This window comes from Moschus berezovskii, chromosome 26 (genome assembly GCF_049115385.1).
Source record: "Moschus berezovskii isolate FMDL1 chromosome 26, NW_MosBer_1.0, whole genome shotgun sequence".
NCBI lineage: Eukaryota > Metazoa > Chordata > Mammalia > Artiodactyla > Moschidae > Moschus > Moschus berezovskii.
The window spans coordinates 29,145,429-29,159,401 of record NC_142485.1 but is presented as its reverse complement, the minus strand read 5'-3'; the positions used below and the strand labels follow the sequence as shown (position 1 = coordinate 29,159,401).

Genomic DNA, 13,973 nt, shown 5'->3' with positions numbered 1-13,973 from the left:
GTCTTTTCTAGTGAGTTGGCTCTTCTCATCAGGTGGCCAGATATTGGAACTTCAGTTTCAGCATCAGTCCTTCCAATGAACACCCAGGACTGATCTCCTTTAGGATTGACTGGCTTGATCTCCTTGCAGTCCAAGGGACTCCCAAGAGTCTGCTCCAGCACCACAGTTCAAAAGCATCAATTTTTCAGCACTCAGCCTTCTTTTTGACCCACCTCACATCCGTACATGACTAATGGAAAAACCATAGCTTTGACTAGACAGACCTTTGCTGGCAAACTGACGTCTTTGCTTTTTAATAGGCTGTCTAGGTTTGTCATAACTTTCCTTCCAAATGTCCAGCTCTGTGACCCCATGGACACGACATGACCTGCCAGGCTCCTCTGTCCATGTGATTTCCCAGGCAAGACTACTGCAGTGAGTTGCCATTTCCTCCTCCAGGGTATCTTCCTGACTCAAGGATCAAACCTGTGGCTCCTGCTGTGTCTCCTGCATTGCAGACAGATTCTTTACTGCTTAACCACCTGAGAGGCACTGCTGCTGCTGCTGCTGCTAAGTCACTTCAGTCGTGTCCGACTCTGTGCGACCCCATAGACGGCAGCCCTAATAGACTTTTAAAGTGAAAGTGATAGTCGCTCAGTCGTGTCTGACTCTTTGCGACCCCATACAGTCCATGGAATTCTCTAGGCCAAAATACCAGAGTGAGTAGCCTTTCCCTCCTCCAGGGGATCTTCCCAACCCAGGGTTCAAACCCAGGTCTCCCACATTGCAGGCAGATTCTTTTCCAGCTGAGCCACAAGGGAAGTCCAAGAATACTGGAATGGGTAGCCTATCCCTTCTCCAGTGGATTTTCCTGAGCCAGGAAATGAAATACTTTATGTGTCATCAAATTGAGTAAATTGAGTAAATAATAAGAACATAAGTAAAAGTATAATTGAGATATAATTATGTTATGGAAAATGAAAGTGGATTTTCCTCTTCTAATTTCAACGGGTACACGGCATTTTTGTTAGAAATTCAGGTTTTTGTTGATGTCTATTTTTCAAAATATTCAGGAAAAGATAACACAAAAGCTCCTGTGCCTGAGGACTGAATTTCAGGGTCAGGGTAATATAAAGAAAATATAAACAAAAGCTGAGTAGCTTAGGTATTTCCAACCAAGTAGGATAGATCACAGGTTAAGACATTTTATTTCTCTGACATAGGTAGCTGTCTTTTATCAGATTGACACCAATTTTTTCTTCTCCCAAATGGCAAACAAGCAGCTTGGGGATGTTTCAACAGACTTTTTTTCACTAAGGATGTGTAGTTCTATGAACAAAGTCATAGTTTCCTCAGTTATGATGACGAAGTACAAGCATATGCAGCATTGTGACATGTACATCTTCCCCTGTGGGTTCACAGGCTGCCGCATGGACATTTTCCAACATCGTGCATTTGCAGATGTGGATGTTGCCAGAATTATCACACCAGATGCTTTTGTGTGTCGAACCATTTGTACCTATCACCCCAGCTGCCTTTTCTTCACATTCTATACAAATGCATGGAAGATACACTCACAGAGGTCAGTAGGCGTGTGTCACGTTTGCTACTATCTTGGCATCATTTTCATTTTACACTTTGAGTTTTTCCCACGTTCTGTTCTTTTCCCTCAAACCATTTGACTCATAGAATGAACTTATGGTTACCAGAGGAGAAAGTGGCGGGGGAGAGGGATAGTTTGGGACTTTGGGGTGGACATGTACACACTGCTATATTTAAAGTGGATAACCAGCAAGGACCGACTCTATAGCACAGGGAACTCTGCTGAATGCTATATGGCAGCCTGGCTGGGAGGCAATTTTGAGGAAGAAGCATATATGTATATGTATGGCTGAGTCTCTTTGCTGTCCACCTGAATCTATCACAACATTGTTAATTGGCTATACTCTAATATAAAATAAATTTTTTTAATTAAAAAAAAACAAAAAACACTTGAACTCATAGTTTAAATAGGTGTTCTTCTGCCAGGTGCAGATTAGTTAAGAGATTAGCAGACTTTCCTACCCATCTTCTCTTACTTAAACAGACCATCCAATCAATGAAACAACAGCCATGGATACCTTTCCTACTAATCTTAATGTTTTGTATTAGCTTGAAGTAAACCACTCACTGGGAGCATATCCTTTAAGTTCCATTGTTCTGACCCCAGTATTTCAGAAACTAGAGCCCTGTTTATCCTGATCAAGGTTCTGGTTCCATCTCTTGACCCATAGATAACCTGTCCTTTACTTTACACACAAGACAGAGCAAAGAGAAGGGTATCAAGTTATAAAAGCATCAGCACCATAAATCCCAAGAATCTGTTCTTTCTTCTTCTTTTTTAATTAGAAGGTAAAACTTTACCCTTCTCCTCTTTTTGGCCTATCTGTGCCTATAAGTTTTCTTCAGAGGGAGATGTGGCTTGATTTACATTTAATCTCTGTAATTCATTAGAGTCCTGTAGTCTGATGTTCTTTGGAGGGAATTTCTCAGAATAAAATTTGCAAGGGGTGTTTTTTTGATATGAGGTGTTCTTGTATTTGCCTTTAATGGGGTTGTCTTTCTCTTTTTTTTTTTGGACAATAGAAATGTTTGTTTCCTTAAGACTTCCCAAAGTGGGAGCCCGAGTTCCCCTACTCCTCAGGAAAATGCCATCTCTGGATACAGCCTTCTAACCTGCAAACAAACTCTGCCTGGTAATGCGATTTGATAAAAAAAAAATATTACGCAAAGTGTGATACATTCTATGATCTTCTAACAAGCCTCAGTGTTCCAGAAACGTGTGTATGTGTGGCTTATCATTTGCATTTTCTATCTTTTTTACTTTGTCATAGGCACAGAGCCCTGCCACTCCAAAATTTACCCACAAGTTGCTTTTGCAGGAGAAGAGTTGCATGTGACCTTTGTTAAAGGAGTGGATGATTGCCAAGAGACTTGTACAAAGATGATTCGCTGTCAGTTTTTTACTTATTCTTTACTCCCAGAAGACTGTAGAGGAGAGAAGTTAGTGAATGCTTATTTTTCAAAGACAGTTGGCAGATAATTTCCTGGGCTTTCATCCTCTGAGGTTTAATCTCATGCTGATCATCTTGTCTAGGTGTAACTGTTCCTTACGCTTGTCTTTGGATGGTTCCCCAACTAACATTACTTATGGGATGCACGCAAGCTCTGGTTATTCTTTGAGGTTGTGTAAACGTGGGGACAGCCGTGGTGAGTAAATCTCACTTTTTTCATAAAACTGTAGAGGGATGTCTGAGTTGTTTTGATAACTTTTTAAATCTTCTATAGTCGAATTAGGTGTCTTGTTTTCCTTAATTGAAAGGGACTGTGATTCACCCCCTGATCCCACCATTAACTTCAATGCTCTCTTTTTAGTCTGTACAACAAAAAAGACACGCATTGTTGGAGGAACAGATGCTTCTTGGGGAGAGTGGCCCTGGCAGGTCAGCCTGCAAGTGAAGCTGAGAGCTCAGAGCCACCTGTGCGGAGGGTCAATCATTGGACGCCAGTGGGTCTTAACTGCTGCCCATTGCTTTGATGGGTAAGGTTTGGCTGCATCTTATCTGGAGTTATATCTTGCCTCTTCATTTTGAAGACTCTTATAATCAATTTCTCCATCATCGTGTCAGTTTATTAATATCTATCCCTCCATAAAGTTACAATAGCTTTGGGTGGTGACAACTTTAAAGATTTTCTCTCTCAGCAACTTTCCCAGGTAACTCAGGGATGAAGAATCCGCCTGCCTCCAGGGAAGTTTCTATCCCTGGGTTGGAAAGACTCCCTGGAGGAGGAAATGGCAACCTGTTCCAGTATTTGTGGCTGGAAAATTCCATGGACAGAGGAGCCTGGTGGGCTCCATAGGGTCACAGAGTTGGACATGACTGAGCACACATGCACGCCATTGTGAACTGTAGCCACCATGCTATATGTTATATCCCCAGAACATATTTATCCTGTAACTTTGCTCTAGATAGTAATTTTAGACTTATTTTGCATATATCCATATTTAAAGAGTTAATTTAAATGTTCACACTTCCCAAAATATAGATATAATTTAAATAGTGCTGAGGTTCCTCTCATTTACCCTATTAGAGATGTTACGTTAAAAACTGGGTTTTCCTCTTGGTTGGATGTCAAGTCAAAAGATACAACCAAACCAAAAATTGGGATAAGAAAGGATTTATTATTGCAGTGAGTAAGGAGAACACTGGGGATCTTTCCCAAAGCAGTTGTGTCCCCAGACAGCAGAACTGGAGAAGTTTTAAGCTAAGGGTACATGCATATGCTTGAAGGGCCTTGGCCTGAGTTCAGGCCTTAGTTGATTGAAGTCATGAGGGTCAGAAAAGGTCAACATCATCATGTCTTAGGTTCTGGTTGATCTGGTAGTTGAGTGCTTCTGGCTAATCTTTGCCATTGAAAGACAACTAGGAGTCTTTACAGCTGATCCATAATCTTTGCTACTGTCACTTCTCTTACCTGTAATAATCGTTTGTCTCTGCATTTTTTTATTTCCTTTAAGATCATTAATTACTGAGACCTATTCAAGGACAGGGCTTTCCTGTGGTTTAGCCATAAAGAATCTGCCTGCAATGCAAGAGACATAGGTTTGATCCCTGGATGGGGAGAATCCCCTGGAGGAGGTCATGGCAACCCACTCCAGTATTCTTGCCAGGAAAACCCTATGGACTGGCAGGCTATAGTCCATGGGATTGCAAAAAGTCCAACACGATTGAAGCAACTGAGCACATTTAAGGACTAGCGTTGTGGCCTGGGTTAGATCACAAAACGGCTTAAGCTAAAAATGGTTTCTTTTATATCAAGAAAACCGTGGCTGGATCTCTTTCTCTGGGGACTCCCTATCCTATCTGGTTACAGAGAGACTTGTGTACAGTCATTCTTTCTTTCCAGTTCTGAATTTCATGGAAGTGATTGCTTTCAACTTGGTGAATGATTTTCCACGATAAACTGTGAGACATCTCCCGAACAGTTTCTCTCAGAAAGAGACAGCAACATTCTTGTATATTCACTTACAGAAAACATGACATAATTATACACTTTCCAATATTTTTAACTAAATCTTCAGGGTTCAGCACTGCTGCTGTTGGTGCTAAATTGCAAGGAGGAGAAATTAGGTATGTAAGCATACATTATATGTAGTATTTTCTTCCCAGTTCTGTTTTGAAAGGTAAAGTGAAAGGAGAAAAGAGCAATATCAAAGGCCAGTCTTTCTGGTTTCAAATCAGTTCTTATTTTTCCCTCCTAGGCTTCTCTTGTCAAATATTTGGCGCATTTATGGTGGCATTTTAAATCTGTCAGAGATAACAACAGAGACATCTTTCTCACAAATCAAAGAGATTATTGTCCACCCAAATTATAAAATCTCAGAAGGCAGTCATGACATTGCCTTAATAAAACTTGAGGCTCCTTTGAATTTTACTGGTACGTAGCATATTTAAGGAGACATGTATAGCTGAATTGTGTTGGTTTAAATTTTCACATCAGTTTCAAGGAGGGGTCAGAATCTAAGGAGACTCTCTTTATTTTCTAGTTAGTGAAGTTGCGGGAAAGATGAGTATTGCCAGGAAAAATAATTCGAGACTTGACAAAATGTCTTCTACTTAAGGGCCAAGATGTGTTACTTAGTTCTTTCAGGAAGGAATACAGCTGCATATTATACTATTAAAATAATAACAAACATGGAAGGGAGCATGACTTCCTTTGACAAGAGCAGCAGAATTAGCATTGCCTTGGGCAAAGGCATATTCAAATATTAATTTCCAGGTGAAACCTGAGTAGGGAAGAGACTGTTGGACAAGGCAGTTCTGGGAGACAGTAACTTTGTGGTTGGACGGGGTGCATTTGGAGGTACAAAAAGCTCCACAGTTGCTGAATGCCTGCTGGGTCTGCTAAAGATTCTGTGACCTCAGGCAGGATGTCCTTGCCTCCAGTTACCCCCCCCCCATGGGATTGTTATTAAAATCAGTTAATAAGTTAAAGTGCCTAAAAATCATGCTTAAAACAGTGTAGACCCCTCTGCTATTACTATTGAGGGAATCATACACAAGAACTTGTAAAGGCTCTTGACAGTAAATTTGGGTTCAGAGTTTTAAAATTTAACCCCCAAAATAACTGTGATTGGTGAGACATTTTCTTGAGTCACTGACCTTAGGAATTGAGTGGAAAGTAAAGGGTGTATTCTACTTGGTGCCACTCCAGAGAAAGAGAATATGGTGGGGGGGGGGGGGGGTGGGGAGGGGGCGGGGCAGGGAGAGTACGTATTTTTAAAGTCAGTGTCCATAACTAAATATAGCCAAACTCTAATGTAAAAATTACCTTTCAGATTTGCAAAAAGCAATATGCCTACCTTCCAAAGATGATCCAAAACCAGTTTACACTGACTGTTGGATAACTGGATGGGGCTTCACGGAGGAAAAAGGTACCACATGGCATTTTATATGCTAAAACACATGGAGTGGATTTGTTTAACTAGCCTTAAAGTTATATCCAGATGCATGATTTTTTCCCTAACTATTCATTGGCCACCTCATGCGACGAGTTGACTGACTGGAAAAGACTCTGGTGCTGGGAAAGGTTGGGGGCGGGAGGCAAAGGGGACGACCCAGAATGAGATGGCTGGATGGCATCACTGACTCTGTGGACATGAGTTTGAGTGAACTCCGGGAGTTCGTGATGGACAGGGAGGCCTGGCATGCTGTGATTCATGGGGTCGCGGAGAGTCGGACACGACTGAGCGACTGAACTGAACTGAACTGAACTGATTCATTCCCAGATATGTATTCAGTAATTCTTGAGTAGACTGTTTTGCTTGGTCCTGGAAAAATTCATAGGGTAATCTCTTAAGCACTTTTGTTTGACTTCTCCTAAAGGATTGGTCCCATACAGGACTAACAACTTCCCCAAGCCCATCCTGTCCTCAGAATTAATAGAGTTCCCATCTCCCAAGGCCACTGTTATCCCTTGGATTAATAGCCAGGAGTACAGGCAGACATGTCATCTGTCTTTCTGGAAGGCTTTTAAATCTTTTTTGAGAATACATCCTTCCTGCAACCTGGTAAAGCCTGTGAACCTCTTCTCTAATGATGCTTTTACACCCACAAATAAAACACATAGGATTACAAAGAAAACCAATGAAACTGCAACTTATCAGAATACATTTGAAAATGACAGTGTTAATAGCTCAGTCGTGTCAGACTCTTTGAGACCCCTTGGACTGCAGCCCGCCAGGTTCCTCTCTGTCCAAGGGATTCTCCAGGCAAGAATACTAGAGTTGATTGCCATGTTCCCCTCCAAGGGATCTTCCTGACCCAGGGATCAAACCTGGGTCTCCTGCACTGCCGGTGGACTTTTTACCATCTGAGCCACCAGGGAAGCCTTTATTTCTTAACAATTAATGTAAATCAACTTTATTATAAGTTGTATAGTTCATTCCTGCCAAATTGAGAACTATAGATTTTTTAAAAACTTTTTAAAATTGCAGTATAGTTGATTTACAATGTTGTGTGAGTTGCTGTTGTATAGCAAAGTGAATCAGTTATACGTATATCCACTCTTTCTTAGATTCTTTGCCCATACAGGTCATTGCAGAGTACTGAGTAGCACTGCCCGTAATATACAGTAGTTCCTTACTGGTTATCTGTTTTATGTATAGCAGGGTGTATATGTAAATAACCAATAAGGACCTCCTGTATATGTTGAGGGGCTTCCCAGGTGGCATTAGGGGCAAAGAACCTGCCTGCCAAGGCAAGAGTCGTAAGAGACTAGAGTTGGATCCCTGGGTCGGGAAGATCCCCTGGAGGAGGACATGGAAACCCACTCCAGAATTCTTGCCTGGAGAATCCCATGGACAGAGGAGCCTGGCGGGCTATGGTCCACAGGGTCACAAAGAGTAGGACTCGACTGAGCGACTGAGCACACATATGTATATTTTTTCCAGTTTTATTGAGATATAATCGACATACATGACTGAATGAGTCTATGCTGTACAGACTAATGTTTTGCCTTATATATGTTGTGAAATGATCACTATTATACATTTGGTTAGCATTCATCATCTATTATAGATGCGTGTGTGCTAAGTCACTTCAGTCAAGTCTGACTCTTCGCGACACTATGGACCATAGCCCGCCAGTCTCCTCGTCCGTGGGATTCTCCAGGCAAGAATACTGGAGTGGGTTGCCATGCCCTCCTCCAGGGGATCTTCCCGACCCAGGGACTGAACCTGAATCTCTTATGTCTGCTACATTAGCAGTCAGGTTCTTTACCACTAGCACCACCTAGGAAGCCCCTATTACAGATACAGACATACAAAAATTTTTATATGAAGAAATAACCTTCACGGAAACTTCATCGTTCTCATTTAAGACTGTAGTCTTACTTCTATATTTATTTTATTGCCTTTTTCTGATGTTACTTCACAGGTAAAATCCAAAATACCCTACAAAAGGCAAATATTCCTTTGATATCAAATGAAGAATGCCAGAAAAGTTACAGAGATTATACAATAACCAAACAGATGATCTGTGCTGGCTATAAAGAAGGAGGAAAAGATGCTTGCAAGGTAATGCATTAGAGTATGAAAAACACAATAGGCCACTTGAGAAAAATCATTTCAAATATGTTTTTCCAAGAGTAGTTCTCTATAGCTTTCTAAATGACTCGGAACCAAATAATCTGATAATTTCATAGAAAATCTTAAAAAAGTTGAATATACACCTATAATTTTTATATATTATCTATCTCACAGGCATATGCCATCTTTAAGGGAAGACAATTGTGAAGACAATCATTGTGCTAAAATACAAGCACATTATCTCACCTTGGGATGTGATGATGTCAAATTTTCTGTGTTGGAATGAACAGAAAATGCCAACTATATACTGTTGAATAAGGTCACTTTTACCATGTCCAACAGCTCATAAGACCATGAAATATCTGAAGAGCTACTAGAAATTGTTTGCGTGGTGTGTGTCGTATGACTACAGAATTTTAAAAGCACATCCATCATAACCTTCTCTCATTTTTTCCACCCACTGTGACACAGGGTGATTCAGGTGGTCCCTTGGTTTGTCAACACGAAGAAACATGGCAGTTGGTGGGCATCACTAGTTGGGGTGAAGGCTGTGCCCGCAGGGAACAACCAGGAGTCTACACCAAAGTTGCTGAGTACATGGACTGGATTTTAGAGAAAACCCAGGACAGCCATGGTCAGCCTTTGAGGAAGTAGCCAGCTGGAGAAGCTTCATAGACATGGGGAAGAGGCCCCCTTGGGGTATTTGATTAACAACCTGCATTCAATTCACGTGCTGAACCTTGGGGTTTCTCATCTGCAAAAACCCCACAGAGGACAAGAGGAGTGGTGTCTACCTCTTGTCCTTGTCATAAAAGGAACAATGCATAACGCTTTCAGCATTCGGTAATAATACCGTAATGAGAGAGAAAAACAACCGTGTATCTCTACAATTGTTTGTTATGAAATAAAAATGGCAAAAGAGTGTGATTAACGTGTTTTACTCTGATAGTGAAGCAGAATGGAAGACAAGAGACTCCAGGTTGTAGCACATTGCCTGGGATCATTCTAACCTTACCACTGCCTCTGGAACTCAGTCTATCGCAATGATAATAAATTCCTCTCTCGGTCTCACCTGCATGGTCATTCATACCTACTACTGCCTGCCTCACTTGGGGTGAAGAGCCAGTGAGCCTGGATTTTTTTCTGCCAAGTGGAATGGAAGAAACCTGTGAAATATGCTCTTTTGCAAGGAAGAGATGGGTTATCTGAACTTGGAAGATTAGCAGTGTAGCTTTCCATGTGGTCTTCTTACCTTGGTTCCCTGGGCGTTGCCACAGGGCTCCAGACTGGCTGTGCAGACCTGTGGGGCTGCGAATGTCTGGGTTCAACTTCTGCCACAAGCCTCACGTAGCCTTTGTGGAAGGCAGGGGATCTGATTTGCTAGGGGTTCAGTGGGCTTCCCAGGTACCAATAGTGGTAAAGAACCCACCTGCCAATGCAGGAGACATAAGAGACACAGGTTTGATCCATGGGTTGGGAAGATCCCCTGGAGGAGGGCTTGGAAACCCACTCCAGTATTCCTGCCTGGAGAATCCCACGGATGGAGGAGCCTGGCAGGCTACAGTCCATAGGGTTGCAAAGAGTTGGACATAATTCACTTAGCACACACAGTGGATTCTGGGTTCTGCAGCAGTAACCCAAAGGCAGTAATAAGTAAATTCCTGGTGGTAGGAAGCAGTCCTGGAGTGAATGATATCAATTCTTACGTAACACATATTCCAAACTTGTCAGTGATCAACCACCACAACTGATATCAGGTAGCTGTATTCCATTCCACTGAACTGACTTGACATTGACACAGAACTTGACCATTCACAAAATACTCTGTAAATGAAAAATAGAAAAGCAAAGTTCCTAAAAGAGGTTGAGATTTTCCTTCTACGTTCACAGACACACTGAGAGGTAGAAAGAGCTAAAGATGGAGGGGACTGGTTGAGAAAACCACAAGGTCCGAGTTATTCATAAACCACACGGTAGGAAACTGAAGAGTTAAGGGCTTACTCCACAAATAAATTCCCCAGATTTTGTAATATCCGGCTGGATTCCCTGAAATGATTAAAAAAAAACAAAGCCGCACAACTTCAACTTTTACTTCAGGGTACAAAACAGATACTGTGGGTGTCGTTTTATATTTACAAAGAAAAAAGAGTGGTTTGCAGTGAAAATCTTTTATCTCGGCTATTAGTGTCCTAAGGGATGTTTGAATAGGACTTGAAGGGCTTGCAGTGCAATCCTTGGGCTTTTGTAATTTTTTTTTTTTTTTTTACCCTCGGGCTCTTGCTGGTCAGGGAATGACCTCCTTTGGGCAAAAGAGGAGAGCATTAAATGTGAAGCTCCTCCGGGATATGCTGATCATTTTAAAGTTGCCAAGTGGAACCAGTGGTGCTGGACTGGTCTCTTTATTACCCATCACGTGTTCAGCGCAAGGGGGAACAGAAAGAGCACTTCATACAGTAAAAGCGTCAACAAGCTGAGATGTGTATAAGAGGCTAAGAGGGCCAGAGGCTGGCATGACTTTCCCTTCACGAGGGCAAATGGACACGGAGATGTGGGGCAGCGCCGAGCCTGGAAGCCAGCGCTGCGCCACCAGCATAGGAACCCGCAGGACACCCAGCACATGTGCACATCTGACACGAGGTTAGCCAAGGGCTCCTGCATCTGTCTCATTCCTCACCGAGGTGTGGGAAACATCTAAGGTATACTCAAAATGTATTAAAGGGGGAGCCACTTCCATTCACATCTCATGGATTACAAATGGGCATTCACGTTTAAAGAATGAGTATGTCTTTAGGCTCAAGATGAACCAATGGCGGCTCAAAGAGGTAAAGAGACTAGTTCAAGGTCACCCGCAAGGACAGAGTCAGGACTAGGATTGGGATTCATATCCCAGGTGAAAGTTATGAGCAACCTAGACAGCATATTAAAAAGCAGAGACATTACTTTGCCAACAAAGGTCTGTCTAGTCAAGACTATGGTTTTTCCAGTGGTCATGTATGGATGTGAGAGTTGGACTGTGAAGAAAGCTGACGGCCAAAGAATTGATGCTTTTGAACTGTGGTGCGGGAGAAGACTCTTGAGAGTCCCTTGGACTGCAAGGAGATCCAACCAGTCCATCCTAAAGGAGATCAGTCCTGGGTGTTCATTGGAGGGACTGATGTTGAAGCTGAAACTCCAATACTTTGGCCACCTGACACAGAGAGCTGACCTAGTGAAAAGACCCTGATGCTGGGAAAGATTGAGGGCAGGAGGAGAAGGGGACGATAGAGGATGAGATGGTTGGATGGCATCACCGACTCAATGGACCTGAGTTTGAGTAAGCTCTGGGAGTTGGTGATGGTCAGGGAGGCCTGGTGTGCTGTGGTTCATGGGGTTGCAATGGGTCGGACAGGACTGAGTGACTGAACTGAACTGATGTATCCTAGGTCCGTATCCTGTTTTATTATGAGGAAGATAAAAAATGACAGGAGCACGTACAGCCGTCATTCGCTATTTTCATTATCATCTAAAGCAGTGGTTCTCAACTGGACACACTCCCAGCCAGGGGACTTTTGGCAATATCTAGAGACATTTGGTTGCCACACCTGGATGATGTGGGTATTAGTGGGTAGAAGCCAGAGATGTTGGTAAACATCCTACTATGGACAGAACAGCCCCTCAGAACACAGAATTATCTGTCCCAGATATTAGTAATGCCAGGGTTGAAGGTCAGTATTAAAAGAGAATGAAAAGGGGATATTTCAGGGACAGCAAGGAAGAGGTTTCAGGATGTGGGAGTCTGTGCTTTTTCTTCAAAGCAAGTCTTGATAAGAAATGAGCTCCAAGAGAAAGAAAGCTGATGTTGGCTGTGACTGAGAAAGTGCACCTGTGTGTTTTTTCCTGTCCCAGACAGAGAATTTTAGGTCACCAAGGATTCCAGCTTCTGACTTATTCTTGGGTCTCTACAGATCAAGTTCTGGATTTTTCCTGAGATTTTGTCCAGTAATTCCCTATTTTCATTAAGCTTCAAAAGCATTCTATTTCACTGTGGGGGGAGAGGGGGTGCGAAGAGAAAGCTTTAAGATAAAAGTATTTAACATTAGAATTCTAATCTGGAAAACACTGGTTGAAGAGAATTCTTAGAATCTGTTCAGTTCAGTCCAGTTGCTCAGTTGTGTCCGACTCTTTGCGACCCCATGAATAGCAGCACACCAGGCCTCCCTGTCCATCACCAACTCCCAGAGTTCACTCAAACTCACGTCCATCGAGTCGGTGATGCCATCCAGCCATCTCATCCTCTGTCGTCCCCTTCTCCTCCTGCCCCCAATCCCACCCAACATCAGGGTATTTTCCAATGAGTCAACTCTTCACATGAGGTGGCCAAAGTATTGGAGTTTCAGCCGCAGCATCAGTCCTTCCAGTGAACACCCAGGACTGGTCTCCTTTAGGATGGACTGGTTGGGTCTCCTTGCAGTCCAAGGGACTCGCAAGAGTCTTCTCCAGCACCACAGTTCAAAAGCATCAATTCTTTGTATTCTTTAAGTATTCTTAGAATGCTGCTGCCAAGTCACTTCAGTCGTGTCCGACTCTGTGTGACCCCATAGACGGAAGCCCACCAGGCTCCCCAAACCCTGGGATTCTCCAGGCAAGAACACTGGAGTGGATTGCCATTTCCTTCTCCAGTGTGTGAAAGTGAAAAGTGAAAGTGAATACTTGGTGTCAATTTGAAAAGAAGCTCTGTTTAATATGGAAGAGTTCCTATGCAGTTAAGACTCTTATTCTATTTTCATTTGAATAGACAAGAATATTTCGGAATCCTTATATTATTTTGAAGGCTTTAGAAATTTCACTAATTAACGAGACCAAATTTAGGAAAATATTATTTGGTTTCCCAATGATGTATATCACTTGTCAGAGTCTTTCTGTTTCTCTCAATAGAGTTGGAGGCTTACCATTATAATCTTTGTTCTAAGGCTTTAGGACAGAGGTAGGGCTTCACGAGGTAAACGGTACAGGGATATAAAGACTTTACATAATTTCATGTATCAGTTTTCCACAAAAAGCTTTCCTGGCATAAATTCTCTATTCTATGTTTGAACTGCATAAAGAACAGTGCATTATAGACATATGCTTTTTGTGTAGCTGAAATGTACTTTTATTTTTGTTTATTTATTTTTGGCTCTGCCACATGGGATCTAGTTCCCTGAAAGTGAAAGTGTTAGTCACTCAATTGATCCCTACTCTTTGTGACCACATGGACTGTAGCCCACCAGGCTCCTCTGACCATGGGATTCCCTAGGCAAGAACACTGGAGTGGGTTGCCATTTCCTCCTCCAGGGGATTTTCCCAACCCAAGGATTAAACCCACACCTCCTGGGTCTCCTGCATT

The 13,973-nt window shown here is 42.4% G+C and overlaps 1 protein-coding gene across 2 annotated transcripts in view; it reads left to right on the top strand.

Annotated features, from left to right (window-relative positions):
- KLKB1 (kallikrein B1) overlaps positions 1 to 9,676 on the top strand; it is a 29,452-nt gene extending 19,776 nt beyond the window's left edge. For both annotated transcript variants that reach the window (XM_055416442.2, XM_055416441.2), the window contains 9 exons: positions 1,402 to 1,561; positions 2,605 to 2,714; positions 2,853 to 3,021; positions 3,116 to 3,228; positions 3,394 to 3,559; positions 5,282 to 5,457; positions 6,359 to 6,454; positions 8,457 to 8,596; positions 9,080 to 9,676. In XM_055416442.2, coding sequence (XP_055272417.2) covers positions 1,402 to 1,561; positions 2,605 to 2,714; positions 2,853 to 3,021; positions 3,116 to 3,228; positions 3,394 to 3,559; positions 5,282 to 5,457; positions 6,359 to 6,454; positions 8,457 to 8,596; positions 9,080 to 9,262 — 1,313 coding nt within the window. In that variant the 3' untranslated portion in view covers positions 9,263 to 9,676. The remainder of the gene's footprint in view (positions 1 to 1,401; positions 1,562 to 2,604; positions 2,715 to 2,852; positions 3,022 to 3,115; positions 3,229 to 3,393; positions 3,560 to 5,281; positions 5,458 to 6,358; positions 6,455 to 8,456; positions 8,597 to 9,079) is intronic.
- Positions 9,677 to 13,973: the final 4,297 nt, after the last annotated feature.